The 19,203-nt window shown below is 51.8% G+C and overlaps 5 protein-coding genes across 5 annotated transcripts; 3 read left to right on the top strand and 2 right to left on the bottom strand.

Moving 5' to 3' along the window:
• Positions 1 to 978: 978 nt before the first annotated feature.
• On the top strand, positions 979 to 10,381 carry CC77DRAFT_1012953 (polyketide synthase PksC; the record flags this gene model as incomplete). Its single annotated transcript, XM_018523803.1, has 7 exons — positions 979 to 1,569; positions 1,636 to 2,021; positions 2,072 to 8,586; positions 8,618 to 8,641; positions 8,836 to 8,846; positions 8,972 to 9,032; positions 9,084 to 10,381. 7 exons carry the CDS (start codon positions 979 to 981, stop codon positions 10,379 to 10,381), a joined length of 8,886 nt encoding a protein of 2,961 aa, XP_018381235.1.
• Positions 10,382 to 11,268: 887 nt separating this feature from the next.
• On the top strand, positions 11,269 to 12,244 carry CC77DRAFT_1065869 (hypothetical protein; the record flags this gene model as incomplete). Its single annotated transcript, XM_018528848.1, has 2 exons — positions 11,269 to 11,649; positions 11,699 to 12,244. The coding sequence occupies 2 exons, from the start codon at positions 11,269 to 11,271 to the stop codon at positions 12,242 to 12,244; spliced, it is 927 nt and encodes a 308-aa protein (XP_018381234.1).
• A 431-nt stretch (positions 12,245 to 12,675) lies between these two features.
• Positions 12,676 to 14,692, bottom strand: CC77DRAFT_972782 (GPI transamidase component GPI16 precursor). Its single transcript, XM_018535869.1, has 2 exons — positions 14,273 to 14,692; positions 12,676 to 14,223 (listed from the first exon to the last, which is right to left on the bottom strand). Exons 1-2 carry the CDS (start codon positions 14,623 to 14,625, stop codon positions 12,822 to 12,824), a joined length of 1,755 nt encoding a protein of 584 aa, XP_018381233.1. The 5' UTR covers positions 14,626 to 14,692; the 3' UTR covers positions 12,676 to 12,821.
• Positions 14,693 to 14,843: 151 nt separating this feature from the next.
• Positions 14,844 to 15,811, top strand: CC77DRAFT_1034770 (U1 snRNP-associated protein Usp106; the record flags this gene model as incomplete). The annotated part of the gene is made up of 3 exons (XM_018526892.1): positions 14,844 to 14,874; positions 14,931 to 15,271; positions 15,320 to 15,811. The coding sequence occupies 3 exons, from the start codon at positions 14,844 to 14,846 to the stop codon at positions 15,809 to 15,811; spliced, it is 864 nt and encodes a 287-aa protein (XP_018381232.1).
• A 636-nt stretch (positions 15,812 to 16,447) lies between these two features.
• CC77DRAFT_1053937 (hypothetical protein) lies at positions 16,448 to 19,152 on the bottom strand. The gene is made up of 2 exons (XM_018527771.1): positions 18,962 to 19,152; positions 16,448 to 18,875 (listed from the first exon to the last, which is right to left on the bottom strand). Exon 2 carries the CDS (start codon positions 18,794 to 18,796, stop codon positions 16,463 to 16,465), a length of 2,334 nt encoding a protein of 777 aa, XP_018381231.1. The 5' UTR covers positions 18,797 to 18,875; positions 18,962 to 19,152; the 3' UTR covers positions 16,448 to 16,462.
• Between the last annotated feature and the right edge of the window lie 51 nt (positions 19,153 to 19,203).

Here is a 19,203-nt window from a genome sequence, read left to right as displayed (position 1 = left end):
GGGAGCTCTCGGTCGCAGAGACGAGCAGACACTATAGCGTATTACGACTCATGTCGAGCCTCGAATGATTCCCAGAAGCATACGATCTGGGGAAAATTTTAGAGCCGACGCTCATAATTGTCCGAGTATACGGGCCTTCAGTGGGTCCATATAGTGTTGGTGTAAGTAGTGGGGACAATAGTGAACTCCACGGCGATGACAGCCCTCGTCTACCCTAGTCGCTTTCACGCCCAAGAAAGACTTACTCCGAGAGCGACGAGCCGTCAACACCACGAGTCAGGACTTTTGCCTATAGTCGGGTTATACTCATACAGTGCGGACTGGGTTGAGAGCGGAAGGAACCGTAATCGCTCTGGATCGGTGTTTCGAGAACCCACTCCGTATATCCTTTGCACGCGTGTATCCGGGGAATCGCCATGCAGCGTGCTCGAACGACAAAGTGGGATTGGATGCTTTCTTCAAAATGTTTGACCGACTTCATATTACTTCTGCCGAATCGAAAGACGAGAAATCTTCCCAGATATGGCAGCTGCTCGGTCTTGACGCAACACCTGTACGATTAGTGAATGGATAGCAGACGTTACCTTCGAAGACGATATGTACCTGTAGTTTCCACGCCAGATTTCGTTAAATAGTATTTCCATAGCACATCATACACCCATTGCCTCTCATTCGAGTGTGACTTTTCGTTTAGGCATCTCTGAATCAGACTTTCCCAATTGGCTGCCATTCCTCTTTAGTATCTCCCATCACAGAGCTGCCACCATGAACAAGCCAGTCGCCATTATTGGTATCGCTTTTCGGGGGCCTGGCGACGCTCGAGATCCAGAGGCCTTCTACCGCATGCTCGTGGAAGGCCGTAATGCACGGACTAAGATCCCTAAAGATCGTTACAATGTCGACGCTTTCTACCATCCCGATGCAGAACGACTAGGCAGTATTCAACAAAGGTAGGCTCTATACCGTTCTTCCTGTAGTATGCTCCCTATGCTAATCGCCCATCGCGACAGGCATGCCCACTTCTTGCAACAAGACTTCAAGGTGTTTGATGCTCCATTCTTCAGCATCACACCAAAAGAGGCAAAGGCCATGGACCCGACGCATCGCATCCTTTTGGAGGCTACGTACGAGGGCTTTGAGAATGCCGGCTTGAGCCTGGAGAAGGTTTCAGGCACACAGACATCCTGCTACATTGGCACCTTCACAGCAGACTTTCCCAACTTGCAAGCACGCGATAACGAAGGTCCTTCCATATACCACGCAACTGGCATGTCAGCATCACTGGCTTCCAACAGGTTATCGTGGTTCTACAATCTTCGAGGCCCTTCCCTCACGGTCGACACGGCTTGCTCATCTAGTTTGACTGCATTTCACTTGGCATGTCAAAGCATTCGTACAGGAGAAGCTGAGATGAGCGTGGTTGGAGGCGCCAATCTCATGTTTGGACCGGATATGTCCATCTTGTTAGGAGCTGCAAAGATCCTGTCGCCGGAAGGTAAGAGCAAGATGTGGGATGCGAATGCGAATGGTTTTGCGCGCGGAGAAGGCTTTGGCGTCACAATTTTGAAGGTATGTATCCGGCGCAATGGCCATTCTTGAATGCGAGACATTCGGTTGACAGGTGACAATACGTAGCCTCTGGATGCAGCGTTGCGCGATGGTGACAACATTCGAGCGGTCGTGCTGGCCACAGCCGCCAATGAAGACGGCCACACGCCTGGTATCTCACTGCCTAACAGTGAGGCGCAACAAGAGTTGATTCGAAGAGCATACCAGATGGCTGGCGTAGATCCAGCAGAGACGGGGTATGTCGAGGCACATGGAACGGGCACACAGGCTGGCGACCCGTTGGAGGCCCGAGCGATCCTGAACACAGTTGGATCGGTCGAGGGCCGCAGGTCGGATCTTTATGTCGGATCTGTCAAGACGAACATTGGACATCTAGAGGGAGCAGCTGGTGTAGCTGGTATCATCAAGGCTGCACTGATCGTTGAGCGTGGCATGATACCTCCGAATCTTTGGTTGGTACATCGGTGAAACCCTTGATCCGCCCCTTACTGACAACGTCCAGGTTTGAGAAGCTCAATCCTGAGATCGATTTGCCGGAAAATGTCAAGATAGCCTCCAAGTTAACACCGTGGCCGCATAACGGACCTCGCCGCGCAAGCGTCAATAGCTTCGGCTTTGGTGGTGCAAACGCACATGCCATCCTCGAAGATGCAGCATCTTTCCTGTCACGTCATGGCTTAAAGGGTCGACATACAACGGCACCGCTCCTTCCCAGTCTGAGCAGTGTGCGCGTCAGCCATCTCAGTGACAGCCCCAGCAGCTCTGCAAGCACAGTCACCGACGAGGCGACGAGCGGTGAATCCAGCGACAACATCAGCGACGTATCGAGCGAGGTGCTGCGCGACGTCCATCCCACGCCGAAGTTGCTCGTACTATCTTCCAACGATCAAGACGGTGTCAAGCGCAGTGCTGAGCGCCTACAAGGGTATCTTGCTTCTAAGACCTCTACCGCACCTTCTTTCCTCAACGACCTGACATACACGCTGAGCGCCAAAAGAACTGTGCTGCCGTGGAAATCTTATGCCGTGTCATCGAGTGTCAGCGGCCTTCGAGAAAAGATCTCAAGCCTCCCTCCCGTGGTCCGTTCCTCTGCCTCTGCGATACCACGAATCGCCTTCGTTTTCACGGGCCAGGGTGCACAATGGCACGCAATGGGAAGAGGCCTTTCTGTCTACAAGACTTTCGCTGAGAGCATGCAGAGATCGGAGGTTATGCTCAAGTCGTTCGGCTGCCCATGGAGTCTTGCTGAGGAGCTGAATCGAAGCGAGGCTCAGTGCAGGCTGCGCGAAACTGACTACAGCCAGCCGGCCTGTACAGCCGTCCAGGTTGCGCTCGTAGATCTCATGAGCGGCTTCGAAGTGCGACCTGTTGCTGTCCTTGGTCATTCCAGCGGCGAGATTGCGGCTGCCTACGCTGCCGGCTTCATCGACCAAGAGGCAGCAATCAAGATCGCTTGGCTCAGAGGACAGGTTAGCAAGACCGTCTCCAAGGATGGCGGCATGTTGGCCGTTTCTGCCAGTGCCGATAGCATACAGAGTCACCTCGAATGCCTGAAGAGCGGCAAGGCAGTCGTAGGATGCTTCAACTCCACCAAGGCTTGCACTGTCACTGGCGATACGTCCGCCATTGACGAGCTACAGACAGTATTGAAATACGCGCAGGTAGCATGCACCCGACTGCCTATGGATGTTGCATACCATTCTTTTCACATGGAGGCAGCCCGCGAGAAATATGAAAAAGCTCTGGAGGGTATCGCGCATGGCTCAACGTCGACCATTCCTATGTTCTCATCCGTAACAGGTACACTGGTTAACCCTACACAGATGAAGCCTTCGTACTGGGTAGATAACTTGGTTTCTCCCGTGAACTTTGTCGCAGCCACCCGCTCCCTTTTATGTTACCCACAGGAGAGCAAATCGCGCAAAGCTTTCGCCAATCTGTTCGTTGAGCTCGGTCCTCACTCAGCCTTGCGCAGCTACCTCTTGGACATCTTCAGCAACGAGAACTGTGGTGGGGATACGACGTACACCACTCTTCTTCGCCGACATTTCGATGGCGCTGTTACCGCGCTGGAGGCCATGGGTCATCTTTGGGCGCATGGATGCAAGGTCGATCTGAGCAAAGTCAATGATGTATCCTCTGATAGCATCAACATGCTAGTCGATCTCCCTCCCTATGCTTGGAACCATAAGCCGTATTGGGAGGAATCCCACTTGAGTCGTCAGCACCGCCTTCGTCAGTCACCGCGCACAGATCTCGTAGGCTATCGCCTGCTTGGAACGCCAGAGCACACATGGCGCAACTTCCTACGGTGCAACGAGAACCCCTGGATCCGCGAGCATAAGGTCCAAGGCGACATCCTCTACCCAGGTGCTGGCATGCTCGCCATGGCAATCGAAGCGGCGCACCAGCTGGCTCAGGAGACGAATGCCGACGAGATATATGGTTTCGAGTTGCGCGATGTTAACATCGATACTGCACTTCGTGTACCTGACACTGAGAAGGGCATTGAGGTCATGACGCAGCTGCACAATCGTCGCACTGGAACACGAGCAGCGCCGTCCTCCACACTCTACGAGTTCACTATCTTTTCTTGGAGTGAAGAGATGAGTTCTTGGAGTGCGCATGCCCGTGGTCTAGTCTCCGTCGCCTTCAAGGCCTTCTCCCCATCTATGGAGCGCGAGGTGGCACTGGAGAATGAACGCTACATGTCTTCCCTTGCCGAGGCTCGAAGAATCTGCCAGAAGCCGGCGCGGAGCTTCCTATACGACACAGTCGAGACAATTGGTATGCAGTACGGGCCAACTTTCCGAAATATGACGGAGCTGTACGCTGGGCCCAACGCCAGTTATGGTGTCATCAAGGTGCCTGACACTAAGGCTATCATGCCCAAGGGATTTGAGTTCCCTCATGTAGTCCATCCGGCCACTCTCGACTCAGTCCTTCATCTCATCTTTCCTAGTATCTCCGGCGAAGAGCAAGCATTGAATGAAGCGATCGTCCCCAGATCTTTTGATCGCATTTTCGTCTCAGCCGATATACCAAGGAATGCTGGCGCAGAGCTATGTGGCTGCTCTTCCGCAAAGAAACTGAGCTACACCACTTGGAATTCAAACATCACCATGTCAGAGGCAACGATGACCGAGCCTGTCGTCATCATGGAAGGCGTTGTGCTAGCATCTGTTGGCGCAACAGAAGATGCATCGAGGCAACTGGAAACACGGGCATCATGCTTTGCGCAGAACTGGCACGTAGATGCTGATCTCTTGACTCCATCACAGATCAAAGAGATCATCTACAAGCGTACACTGAAGAGTAAAGATGACGACTCTGTACTTGATCTACTCGAGTTTGTGTGTCTGGTGTACATCTACTGTATCCTCGACTGGTTCCAGTCCGAGGAAGGGAAGGCACATGTGCCACGGGATGGCTTCTGGAAGTCATACGTAGAGTGGATGCATGACACTGTCAAGCAATTCCCTGCGCTACCCGCAGATGTGGAGAGTGAGATGGAGAAGGCTCGGCAACGCATCGTAAAGTCCGAGAGCGGCGACATCACTGTACAGATGGTGGATCGTATCGGGCAAAATCTTTCTCGCATCTTCAAACGCGAAGTCGAAGCTCTGCAATGCATGACTGAGGGCGATCTTCTTTACTCCTTCTACCGTGGTGCTTTCGGTACCAGTTTCAACACCAATGTCGCCGAATATGTCGGTCTTATTGCTGATAAGCAACCCGGGTTGCGCATCCTGGAAATCGGCGCCGGAACGGGTGGTACCACATACCATGTTTTGGAACGCTTGCGCAATCCCGATGGAACCTCCAAGGCAGCTCAATACTACTTCACTGACATCTCTCCTGGCTTCCTTGCCAAGGCAGCTGACCGGTTCAAGCAGGATGCGTCCATTATGCAGTTTGGCACGCTCAACATCGAGAACACGCCCACAGAGCAAGGCTTCAACCCTGAGTCCTATGACCTAATCGTATGCGCTAACGTACTTCATGCAACGAAGAGCATTCAAGAAACGTTAGCGCACTGCAAGCTGCTGCTAAAGCCAGGTGGTCGTCTTGTGTTGTCCGAGGTGACCATCAAGCGTATCTTCTCTGGGTTTATCATGGGCCCTTTGCCCGGCTGGTGGCTAGGAGAAGCGGACGGTAGGATGGGAGGCCCACTCTTGGATGCTGACGAGTGGAATGCTGCATTGAAAAAGGCTGGATTCTCGGGTGTTGATGTCGATATCCGTGGTGATCGCGAAACCTCGAAAGAGCCTGTCTCGCTGCTCGTCTCAACCAAGCCTGAGACAGCCGCACCTAGCCTGCCTTCTTGCCTTGTCATCACCGCTGGTACTGAAGCGTCAAACAAGCTCGCCGATACCATACAGAGGGCATTTGCCTCGGCTAGTCATGATATCAGTATCGCTCAGTGGAATGTTGTCACCAAGACGCAGGTGGAGGGCAAGTATTGCATCTGCCTTGCAGAATGGGAGGATGCTATCCTCGCGAACCTCACCGATGATAATTGGGACAGGTTGCGCGAAGTCATTCTTTCATCCGAAGGCGCCCTGTGGATTACTGGTGGTGGTGCTCTCGACACCCCTTGCCCCATGAACAGTCTTATGGTTGGACTCGGAAGAGCAATTCGTAATGAAGACGCCGGCGTCCGCCTTGCATGTCTCGATTTGGATCCACCAATCACTGTCAACTTTGAGGAAGCGTCTCAGATTATACTTAAGGTTGCCCTTGCACATATTCGCGGTGATAGCACAGAGGGCGAGTTCGCCGCGCGTGGAGACATGGTCTATGTACCGCGCGTCGAGCGAACTCTGGAAGTTGATGGATCATTACGCAAGTATGAAGCCAAGGGTGATCCTGAGATGGTGCCATTCATAGGCTGCGGACGTCCCCTTAAGCTGACTATCAAGACACCCGGTCTGCTTGACACCTTCCAGTGGGAAGAGGATGAGATGTACCACACGCCACTGCCTGAGGATTGGATCGAGATTGAAGTGAAGGCTGTAGGTCTCAACTTCAAGGATGTCCTCGTTGCGCTCGGTAATCTGGCCGAAAACAAGCTAGGTGTTGACGCCTCGGGTATCGTCACTCGTGTTGGATCCGCTGTCACGGATATCAAAGTCGGCGACAGAGTGATGACGGCATCTTGTGACACTTTCGCCACATACGTCCGCTTTCCAGCCAAGGGCGCCATGTGTGTTCCATTGGGAATGAGCTTTGAGGAAGCCGCATCGATGCCCCTCATCTTCCTCACGGCTTACTATGCCCTGATAACCGCGGGTGGCATCGTCGCTGGCGAGAAGGTTCTGATTCATGCTGCTGCTGGTGGCGTCGGACAAGCTGCCATCATGATTGCGCAAGCTAAAGGTGCTGAAATATTCGCTACGGTCGGCGCAGACACCAAGAAACAACTGCTCGTTGAGCAGTACGGAATCTCTGAAGATCACATCTTCAGCAGTCGCGACACCAGCTTCGTGAAGGGCGTACTGCGTGCTACTGGCGGTCAAGGGGTGGATCTGGTACTGAACTCGTTGGCTGGTGAGGCTCTGCGTCTATCATGGACCGACTGCTTAGCAAAATTTGGTCGGTTTTTGGAAATTGGAAAAGCAGATCTGTTCGCTAACACCGGTCTCGATATGAAGCCCCTGCTGGACAACAAGAGCTATGTTGGCGTCAATCTTCTTGACTTCGAAAACAATCCAACGCCTCGTGCCGTAGCGCTATGGCAAGATACTGCGAAAATGATCCATGATGGATCGATCAAGCCTATTGCGCCACTTCAGATTTTCACGATGGCTGAAGTCGAGAAGGCCTTCCGCCATATGCAGGCAGGAAAGCACATGGGCAAGGTGATTGTCCGTGTGGACGATGCGGACGTCGTTCGTGCCGTACCTCGGATTCCTCGTGTAAGCATTCACCCTGACGCAACGTACGTGATTGCTGGATTAGGTGGGATTACACGTGAGATCGCGCGATGGCTGGCAGAGAAGGGCGCACGCTACTTAGTCTTCCTCTCCCGCTCTGCTGCCAGCGGTACAGACAACCAGGCTTTCGCTTTGCAATTGCGAAACACGTACAACGTCACGCCGCTGGCCTATGACTGCGACGTTGGGGATAAGGCCGCTCTGCAAGCAGTTTTGGACGACCTAAAGGCCAAGGGCTTGCCATCGATCAAGGGATGTGCGACTGGTGCCATGGTCCTGCAAGACTGCCTTTTCGACAAGATGACCGCCGACCACATACGTACAACAGTCGGTCCTAAGGTTCACGGCACCTGGAATCTACATGAGCTGCTACCGCGCGACATGGACTTCTTCGTGATGTTGTCTTCGCTAGCTGGTGTTATGGGCCATCGCGGACAGGGTAACTACGGATGTGGTAACAACTTCCAAGACGAGTTCGCTTCGTTCCGACGCGGCCAAGGCCTACCCGCAATGACTATCGACATTGGCTATCTTCTGTCGGTAGGATTTGTTGCTGAGCATGACGAGTACGTTGATCATGTCAAGGCGATGGGGTTGAAGGTCATGCATACCTCGGACCTGCATGGTTTGCTAGCGACCGCCATCGAAGGCCCCTCGCAGCACCCCGGGCAAGTCATGTGCGGCCTGCCCTTCAATGAGCACGATGATGCGTGGTACTGGATGGCCGACGCGCGGTTTGCTGCCCTACGCAACGTCGCTGCTGGCTCCTCTGCCAATGCCGGGCGGGCTATTTCGCTACGGGAGGAGTTGACGCGTTGCGGCACCGCGAATGAAGAGGCTGTGCAGCTCATAACGGCAGCCATCGTGCAACGGCTTGCGAGCTTGATGATGATACCCGAGGCTGATATCGATGCCGGCAGGCCATTGAGCGCGTATGGTGTCGATAGTTTAGTCGCGGTTGAGGTGAGGAATTGGGTTGCACGCGAAATGGCAGTCGAAGTTTCGGTGTTTGACGTTATGCAGAACGTGCCAATGACACAACTGGCACAAAATTTGGCGGAGAAAAGCAAGTTGCTCCTTGGTTAGGCTTGAGTTTGTATATGCCTAAATAGCACTGAAAACAATATCGTTCTATCGTATGTATTGTTCCACTTGGTGCTCACGATGCTTACAGAGAAAGAAGGGATGGAGGAGTAGGGCCGACCAGCCACCTGGGGCTGATCTAGCCACAGGTTCTGATTGGACGACGCGTGATCATAACGTCATGGACTCGTGGCTGGGTTTGGTCGTCACCAACACTGTGCCGCGGGATCGATCTTGATTTATGTAGGAGCTACGATGGTGCGTGGCTGTCTAATCAGTGCGAGAATGTCTGTGACTATACATAAGCTTCCCAGCCTCTCCATCTGGCAGGTCAGCTCCACCGGGTTTCTTCGCCGATAGACCAATTGCGGCTATTGCACTAGTTCACCATCATGTCGGGTAACGGCGTAGACCCTGAGGCAAGGGACAAGTATCTCTTACAAGGTGCGTAATTACCAAGTAAAAGTGATCGTTCGAAACGCTGATAGTTAGTAGTAACCGCTGGACCGTCCTACAACACATCGGAGCACGAGCAAGTGTCGGTCAATGGCGCAGACCCAACATATGTTGAAAGCGAACTTGTAGACGCATGGGTTCGCGTCCGGATCAAAGACTACCATGGCCTACCGCGTAGTTCCCCAGCTTCCTCGTCTTACTTCGACCACCCACAACATACTTCCGACAGGTACTCCATTGCCTACTCCTTTGTGCCCAAACAAGACATGTCTGGCTCTGATCTGGTAATGGGCTTCGATTACGGTCACTCAATCAAACACCAACTTCCGCCGGGCTTCAGGTACGCGATGAAGATCGCTACAAGTATGCTTGATCCTGGGCTTTATTCAGATGCATACTCCGACGAGCCATATTTATACGGGCCCGCGCTTTCGAGTTTCTTCGCTTTCAGGATTGGGGACCGGACCAGCGAAGTGCCAGCAAAAGATCAACTCGCAAATCTCAGCCAAGAAACAGACAACGTAATAGAAGAAGGTGCATCAGGAAGCGGCAAGGAAGTTCGCAAAGCTTCGTCTATGCCTTCGAAGTGGAAAAAGAGGCGGAAGCATTATCTTGACGAACAAGCCCTCTCAGCTTTCACGTTCGAAAAGGGCCGCATGTACCACGCCGACTTCTTTAATCCGCATCTTGATTTTGCGAATTTCTCATTGAGATTGCCGGGCTTCTCCATCAGTGTGGCCAAGTATGTGGATGAAAAAACGCATCATTTGAGATATGTGCTTAAGAACCGGAGGACATCAGATGTGCTTCTCGTGGTCTTTTTCAAGTTGCTGTTTGGCCAGGAACTGGATGATACGCTGGAGAAGGAGAAGAGGAGAGAAAGTGCACCAGCGGCTGTGGTTACGGAGGATCAACCGAAACAGAAGAGTACAGGCCATGACGAATTGACGAAAGTTTGTGCTGCCGAGGAAGCTGAACGACGAGCTTCACAACCTCAACCACCGACAGTGGAGCGGGACCATACCTCCCCAAAGCAACCTGAAGGCACAAATGGTGTGACGGCAAGAAGAGCGGTCGAGGATGACGGCAAATCACAAGAAGACCAGAGCTACATCAGCCAAGCAACCACCGCTGCGTCGAATCTTGCAAATTCCGTGGTTGCAGTGTACGCAGCGCTGGGCTTCGGTAACTCGTCGTCCTCATCGTCCGATTCAGAGGCTTCAAGCAGGAGGAGTAGCTCGACACAGCCACCAAACAGGTCAATGACGGTTGAGATTGACAATATGAATGACGAGACAGTAGAGCAGTACTTGCAAAGTCGACAGGGCAGCGTATGAGATTCTCTGTATACCCGCTCAGTATGGAGGCAATGGCGCTGTGTAACCTCATAGTAATGCGAATCTTAATACTCGTCTCCGGTTCTTTATCCTCGCGAGACAAATGACCATGTGACGGAAGCACTGCATTCAGAAAGTGCATTCTCGTGCTGAGGTAGGAATCTACATGGGGTGGAGAGAACGACGAGAGCAAGGATTCGGCAGTCGGCATCCGCCGATACCAGCCTTAAAGTCGCCTAGCGTGCACGTGCGGTCAGGCCCAAGATCATCTCGAAGCCGATGAAACTCCGGAGATGTCTCCTTGACACACGCTCTGCACCGTCCAACATTCAAAAGGCAACATTACACGCTCCCACACTGCGCGGCGCTGAGATTAAGCAACTTCAGTCGGACCGTGCTTACGCTCACAGCAACTGCACGCGCCAGGGCGCACCCTAGCCCTCGGTAGCTTACCTCCACATGATGGATCTGCGTCTCGGAAACTGATGCTTCCATGGCACTAAGCACGTTTTGTCGTGGAAAGACTGCCCAAAGGACAGCGCGACGCGAGGATGATGTGCGGTCAGGTACTGATTCATCCGGCGTCTGTCTTCCCGCGACCTGCGGGTATCTGTGTTCCAGTAAGAATCTTCTTGCGGCACTCTTAGTGGCGCGGATTCATGCGTTGCCGGTTGGTATGGCTCTCTTATGTAGCTGAAAAATACCTCTCCTACGCCAATGGCGCTTTTGCACAATCTATTCTTTCACATGATCATCTCCCGCGTAGTACTACCGTAGCTACGATATCGGTCCGTTGCGGAAACTCAGGAATCATGATAAGCACATGTTTGGACCTCGCACTCTTGTGCCATCCGGTACTCGCATTTCTCTCGATACAACGACCAAAGATGGCGGCTCAACAATCGAAATGGCAATACTTCTTCCTCAGTTTCTTTGCATTGCTCGCTATGCGCTATGCCAGCACTACGGCCGCTACTCCACAAGCGCCGCAAGAGATTGTTCAGCCTGTCTGTCAGTCGGTTGACCAGCCAAATCCTATTGCGTCAATATACCCGATGAACGCGACGGGAACATTGAACGGCACAGTTTCGGTACTACCGATATCCCTGGAGCTTGCACGTCAGCTCATTCCGTCGCAATACCGCATCTTGGAACATGCATTCCGACATCTCCTTCCTTCGTTTCCTGAAGGAATGTATCCAGCTGTACTCCAGGCAGTACACGATCACGAAGTACAAGCTTTCGGGTACCAGATACCCGATTTTTCGGTACGAGATGCCCCTAAACTTAGATCGCAAACATGCTAACGATGACTAGCGTAGTGGCATTGAATTCCCCTTCCTGGATCTACTAGGCGACAATACGACATCATTCAAGTGGGCACCATCACTTCTCATGTCTGCCGAGAACGCAATCGCTCTCAAAGGTGCGGCAGACTACGGAACCAAGACCTACCCCTCTTCTTTCGAGCCCGCCTGTGACGCGTACAGTGCTGTACCCGATGCCAAGGAGCCAGGAACAACCTCGTTCAGCGCAAAGAGTTCTAATTCTAGCGCTGCATTCGTCAGCACGCGGTTGTCGTTGTCGACAGAGGAAGTCTACCCAATTGGCTTCTTCATGAACGTCACGAACCAAGTGACATTTGCAGATGGCAAGACGTGCGACAACATGATTCGTCTTTTCAATACTAGCCTGACGACGAGTCCCAACACGATCGAGACAGTCAAGGGTACCGTGAAAGCTAAGATCTTTCCCTTTGACACCGAGAAGGAATGGGAATGCGCGCATGGAATCAGGCTAGACACGGCGTTTATCGAGAACAACTACCTGCCTTGTGAGAACTTCCGGAATTATGGCGCTTAGAACTGGGGGGTAGAGAGTGGGAAATAGGCTGTGAGGAGACAGAACGTGAGGCGAGCACATCATACGGGGATATGCGAATCCCTTTCTGGCGCACGGAGTCACGAATGACCCAACAACGATACCCAATGAGCTACAATAGCTAGCGAATTACCATTAGAGTGTACATAGAATTTTAGAACAATGCGAAGGCGTTCAAACATGTTACATGATCCTTCTTTTAAAGCGTCGCCTGGCTACCATGAAGACAAAATCGCAAGCACGTCCTTGACACAGAAAGTAGACATTCCTTGTCTGCATACAAAGGAGCTTATTCAAGGTATTCACAATGGATAGTATATGTAGGAGTAGAAATACTTGATTACATATGTACTCGAGGTATTCAGCGTCTTACGTATACCTTCAACGTGAATATTTACCAAGTACCTCAAAAAGCTGAGCAGGGTGTCTTATTTCAATTTTTGGAGACGTGTGAGCGTCACGGTGAACACAAATAAGTTGATGTACATGAAACATGTGGTCACATAGATCAGGGAACAACGATGTGTACGAATTTTGAATATCATTTGACAGGAAACCCTCAGCCTCTTCCTAGCAAACCCTTGAGCCTAGCCACCTTACCCAAAATGATCCCTTTGAGCCCCCCAGCACCCGTGTTAGGCACCTCATCCACACTCACAAAGCGGCGAACAAGCAAATTAAAGATGTTGCCAAAGCCCAGCGCCATGACAGTACTGGTCAAAATGATGACGTTATACGGCATACTGAAATCTGGTGTTGGAAGGGGGAGAAGTAATGAAGTAGTGCGAACATAGATTCCCTTGTTGTCTCCTGAGTCGGGAGAAAGGATACGGATGACAGCAGGTGCGACGTCGAAGCCTCGATTCGCATCTGGTGGGTACTCTGTGTAACGTAGAATCGCTTTCTCGAAATCGTAGGTTAGAGTGAGGGTAGAGCTTGGTGGGATGACCAAGCGCAACTCGAGGTGAGTGCCGCGCTCGCGGTCAACAGCTGGTCGATAGTAGGTCTCTTTGATGGGGCTTTCGTCTGTGGTGTCGACGCGGGCTTGGAGAGTATGCAGGTAGGGTTTCATGAACCATGGTAGAGACTCTAGATATACTATCTCAACGGCATTGGTGGTGGATGGGTTCTTGATGATTGACTGTGTGCTACCCCGTTCCTGGCCATGGCCGTTTATAGACCTGGCGGCGAAAACGAGAGGATCAGGGCGGACAAGGCCGGTCATCATCTTCTGTTCGGGTAGGATAAGATCGAAGTCTGCGCCGGTGGGAAGCTTGTAGCATCGGAGCGTGTCTGATGCTAGTCTTGACTCGGTGAATTCGCCTGTTGTCTTGACTTCGAGTGTACGTTCTGGTGGTGTGTTGATGCATACATTGTTTGCCTCCCCCTCAGCTTGATCTGCCAACGGACATGCTCCCCTAAGTGGTCTTCCAAAGACCTCTTCCAGTGTCCAGCCGGGCTCAGTACCCTTGTTCAAAGGGTAACAGGTATCATGGCCATTGTACGGCTTGGATGTATCGCATTCCATCTGGCTGATCGGCAGAGGTCGTGGAATCGGGTTGTCTCTTGGACGCTTGGCTCTCGCAATATCCAAGACCATGTCCACGCTTTGCTCCATCTCAATCGAACAGCTGGAACTACCTTCTTCGCATGTTGGGCGCACATCGATAGCCATAGTCTGAAACGAAGCATCGAACAGCTTGTGTCCGTCCAGTAAGCTGGACACACCTGCCTTGCCCTTGCAAGGTAGTAACTTGAGGAAGGGTGTAAGGTTCTCCGTGCAGACGACTTCGTGGGGCAGCGTGCCGTGGAGGAGATGGAGATTGGAGGAGTTACCGTGCTGGCCTTCAGGATCGAATGACATGACCGGTCGTATTGTCTTAGTAGCATCGATAAAATTGATAGAGGCGCAAAAGAGGCCCGACAGAGCATTGGTCAGCTTCAACCATCGTGCAAATGCTCTGGGTCAATCAGTATGAGTTTTTTGTCCATTTGATGCGATTCATATACTCTTCTTCAGTATCAGCTTCTACCCACGCCCACAGCTCAACACCAGTGCCTCCTTCTCTTGCGCCGTTCCATGGCCGCTGGCCCCAATTCTCGGCATCCCAACGTCCAACACTGAACCTTAAATGTAGTTCCCTCGTGTGCGCATGTTGCAGGATCTGTCCGAAAGATCGCGGAAAGTATCGGAAGTTTTGCTGTTCGAACGCGTGTGCACTTTCGTTGCTTCGGAAATTGAAAGAGGCCAGAAGAGTGTCCTGGGGAAGGGGCCGAAGCAGGAGTCGCTCACTGTAGTCGGCGCCTGCAGAGACGAATGCAATCAAGGCATTGAGCAAAAGAAAGTAAAAAGACGAAAGCATCGCAGCATTGTAGCGCTCTCTACGCGAAATGTGTCCTTGTCGACTGACGATACGTGTTGGATGCCGCGGCCAACGTGTGAGGTGAAGACGCCCCACATGTGATTGGCCAGCTGACGTGAGTACTTGGCATTGCCGCGGTCGCGATTTCTTTTGGCTATCACTCACCTCCAAGCTCTCCACATCACGACCCAACCGCGCAATACCCTAATATACACATCATGGCCGCCGCAGAGACGCGCAGGCTGCTTGGTAGGCACTCTAGTTCTCTTCTCACTATCACATATCATATGCTAACGCGACTCCAGAGCAGCTTATGGGCGAACAGCTCATGAGCGGAACCGACCAGCGCGCGCCCCAACTCAGCATCACCGACCCCAAAGTTTGTCGCTCATATCTCGTAGGCAACTGCCCCCATGATCTCTTCACCAACACCAAGAACGAACTGGGTCCCTGTTCCAAGGTCCACAACGAGGCGCTCAAGACGGAGTACCAGGAGGCAGACGCGGACCAGAAGCGCAGGTGGGGCTTCGAGTTTGATTACATGCGCGATATGCAGCATCACATTGACAGCTGCAACCGCAAGATAGACACTGCCCAGCGTCGCTTGGAGAAGACGCCTGAAGAGATACGGCAAACCAATGCTCTCGTGAGTAACTCCAGCTTTCGATTCTGCTCCACGGCTAACAGTGGACAGCTCAAAGCGATAAATGAACTTACCAAATCCATCGATGCCGGCATGCTCGAGATCCAGATCATGGGCGAAGAAGGTATGGTCAACATGGCCGTACAAGAGTTCACCAAAGTCCGCTACAAGAAAGCCGAGAAAGAGGAGCGCGAGAGGGAGCTTCGGGCTCTGTCAGATACTGGAGGACCATCCGGTCATCAGAAGCTCCAAGTCTGCGACGTTTGCGGTGCGTATCTCAGCCGTCTTGATAATGATCGGCGTCTAGCAGACCATTTCTACGGCAAGATGCATCTTGGCTACGCTCAAATGCGCAAGTCCTACGAAAGCCTAACCAAGGAGCTCAAGGACCGCGCGCCACCGAGCCGCAACAACTACTCTTCCTCGGGCGGCGACATGGACCGAGGCGGTGGTGGAGGCTGGGGAGGAGGCGGATATGGCGGTGGCGGCTTCCGTGGCGGACGAGGAGGCCGCCGTGGTGGCAGGAGAGGCGGCGGCTGGTAATTACCCCCGGAAATTGGCGTTAAGGTGTGTCTAGATTCCCAAAAGGTTCGGCTTACTGCAGGACTCATGCGAAGACTACCGCGACTCCGCGGTATTTGTACAACAACTGGCGATTTTGAGTGCCCCGTTCGGGCATGTGAGCTTTGAGACAGTCCAATCAGAACATGTACGCTTTTCTCCAAGATGCACTTGTCATGCTTCTAACCACCATCAAGGGATTTCTGTGCGACTGCCGGATCGACTGGATGAGAGAGAGAACATTAGTATTGCCACAGGTGAGTTGCAATTTTGTGGTAGATTCCTGCAGATGTGACTCGCTGTCGTAGACTTCGGCCATCTTACATTCTGATATAAATTAATCATCGACATCTGCATTCCTACATTTCTTCGACATGCACTACATGCACTACATGCACTACATGCACTACATGGTAAGTCATGAGACAATCGTCGACATGCAATTATTTGCCTTCGGGCTGCTGGGCATTACGAAAGCATGGATGTAAGAAACCTTTGTATCCCCAAAGTTGATGTCTTTGGTTCTACGAGGTTGCGTCTATTGTTTTAAACCCAAGAACGTAGTTTCGCTAGACTTTGATCCTCTATTTATCATACAATAACAATAGAAAATACAGAGCGCATTCCTATGTATCACAATCGTCCATACGCCATCGTAGGCCTTGAGACATGCTGCGGCTGCTCACTGTGTATGTCTATCTCGAAAGTGTCCGTGGAGATGGTGCTTAGTTTCGAAGCGGGATGTAATGACTCTTCATTCCCTCCAAGCAGCGAGTCGGCTTCTACAGCTTGTGGTTTCCGTCGTCTCAGCCAAAGCTTTTCCTGCTGTAGAGCCGTCGATGTCGTCTCTGCGCTGTTGGGCCATCGGAAGGTAACTGGTATGTTCTTGCTGACTTCCATCATCTCACTTGCCTCCATCAACTTTCCTTCTTCGTGCACTAGACGCTCCTCTTCATCACTCGTATCGTTCGGTTGCCGGTAACTACCTCGGTGAATCATCTCTATATTGTCTGCTAGTTCATTTTCAGGCGAGCGAGCAGCAGAAGCACCTGCATCTGTAGATTCAATCTTGTGACCGTAGAAGATTAGTGGCAGGATGCTTTCCTTCCACACTGGCCTATCGTGACGGTGGCGCCAGTTGGTAATTATCGTCCAGACTGAGAGAAGAACCGTGACGAAAGTGAGAATGACAGGCAACAGAAGCCAGTAGATGTGCATAGCAATGCATGTAGTCGTCTGCCACGCCAAGCCCTGAGCCAGACCCGATGGGAGATCTTTACTCAAAGAAGGATCCAGGCCTCTGTCAGAAAGAAGAGCGCTACGTATTGTGTCGTTGAAAGGGTTGGTGCCGTACTCAAACCTGAACCGGTTGGTCATTGCATTCGTGAATGAGTTGAACCAGGAATTGACATCATCGAAATGCATTGCACCATTGTTGAATAACGTCCGCAGTACAGCGCCGGCGCCAAGGTCTGTAAGCATGCCTGCGTTCTTCTCGTAGTTGTGCTTGTAGCATTGCAGACCTTTGTAGAGAGTACAGTCTCCAACAAAGATTTCGTTATGGAATACAGTCGAAATTGCTTTCACGAATTGCGCATTCTGTCGATATATGCATTGCTCGGGGGCTGAAATATTTCGATACTCGTATCGGTAAGATGTGGAATCGTCTCCTGTAGTATTAGCAAGACTGTATAGAGTCAAATTGGTTGCATTAGGTAGAGAGGACATGGTTTCCTTGTCGTAAACGTTTTCTCCAATGCGGCATGGAGCTTTGACCGCCGTGTAGTGATACCATGGGTTGTTCGAACTACTCCAGCTCTCGATCCCATTAGGGTTGGATTCCTGACCTCTTGTATCAGCCTGTAAGATGTCTGATCGAATCTCCCTTTCGTCGAGCTGATTGTTGGTAATAGAAACAGTGTATGTACGTAGACAAGGGTACAAACTACACATGACTGCAGTCAGGTTGGCATTATCTTGAATGGCACCTCTCCCTCTTCCCATGAAAGTGGCGTTGATATAGGCCCATCTAGATGCAGCCCTCAATTCTGGCGTGAACAGGTCTGCCATCCATTCAAGGTCTTCAGTGGGCCAAATTTCCGCCACCTTGGTGCCAATTTGAGGTCTGTCGTAAGTGAAATTGAAGCCGTTGGGTAGTGTGTAACGAGTCTCGTTCGTTGTCGCGTCCAAGTCCTTAGCAGTAACAAGAGAGACGACATCAGCACAAATGTTGCACATCCCAACTGTGGAGTATGACACAAGGTTGTCGTCGCTGATGTTTCCGGTTTGAGGTCCTTCTGGGTCACCTTCTGGGAACGTACAGTTGCCTGAACTACAACTAGGGTTGATCTGGTTTTCCACGCCTTCGGGAGCCATGATGCTAGACAGAATGGCTGCGGCAATGTCAGGTGTCGGTATACCATAATCCATTGTAGGCGATTCAGCTATATCGTAATAGCCACCGCTCCGAGGAACATAGTGAGCAAAAGGGATTGACGCATTCATCCCCAGTGCAGGAAACGAGCACTCTGACGTTCGACTGGCCTGTTGAACGAATGGGCCTACCAGAAAAGAGGCGAGCAGGATAATTGCAGCAATCAACGTCACCACATCCTTCCATAAGACGGTTGGTATAAGGAGCAGAGCACCAAAGCTGCCACGGCTTCCAGAGTCAAATTGCTGCAAGTCGGCCAAGGGGCGTGTGCGATCTCGCCCAAACCACTCCCACTTCCTTTGTGAAATGACCTGGGAAACAATGACGACCACCATAGCGCGATGAATAGTTGACAGGAGGGCGAGCAATGCATTGAAGTTGAGGCGGAAACCCCAATGAGGTGCCGGTTTGCCGTCATATATCGCAAGAAGGGCGGTAATGGCGCTAATCAGGCCGGTCGCCAGTACGAGAGCAAGTAACTCCCATATCCAGGTACGGAAGATGTGGTATGGCCGCATTACGGGCGCGGGCATTGGTGAACGTTGAGAGTGCGAAGACAACAGGTGACGCTAGACATCCGCGAGAGGTTGAAGAGAAGTACCCGCTGTAAGTCTGAATGGTAGAACGAGCAACGCGTCCACAGGTCAGCTCATGTTACAGATATAAAACACTATAAGCTTATCTGTAGTTTGCCTTACTGCATTACATGAAACCAGAGGGTATTGTCATAGCCCAGAAATTCGGTGCATCGCCGTTGCCGTGCATAAACTGGTTACAAGAAGAAACGGCTCGGCGGCAAAACTTGATAGGTAAGCATCGAGTTAAGGCAACCTGCGCTTCTTCTAGTGCTCTTCTCCGGTCTGGATTTATCTATGTGCGCGCGGTCGCATAAGCGCAGGTCTCTGGCCCCTCTTGGGTGGGGGCCGAATTTAGTGTCGTA

The sequence above is a fragment of the Alternaria alternata genome (assembly GCF_001642055.1).
Source record: "Alternaria alternata strain SRC1lrK2f unplaced genomic scaffold CC77scaffold_24, whole genome shotgun sequence".
NCBI lineage: Eukaryota > Fungi > Ascomycota > Dothideomycetes > Pleosporales > Pleosporaceae > Alternaria > Alternaria alternata.
This window is presented reverse-complemented; position numbering and strand designations above follow the sequence as displayed.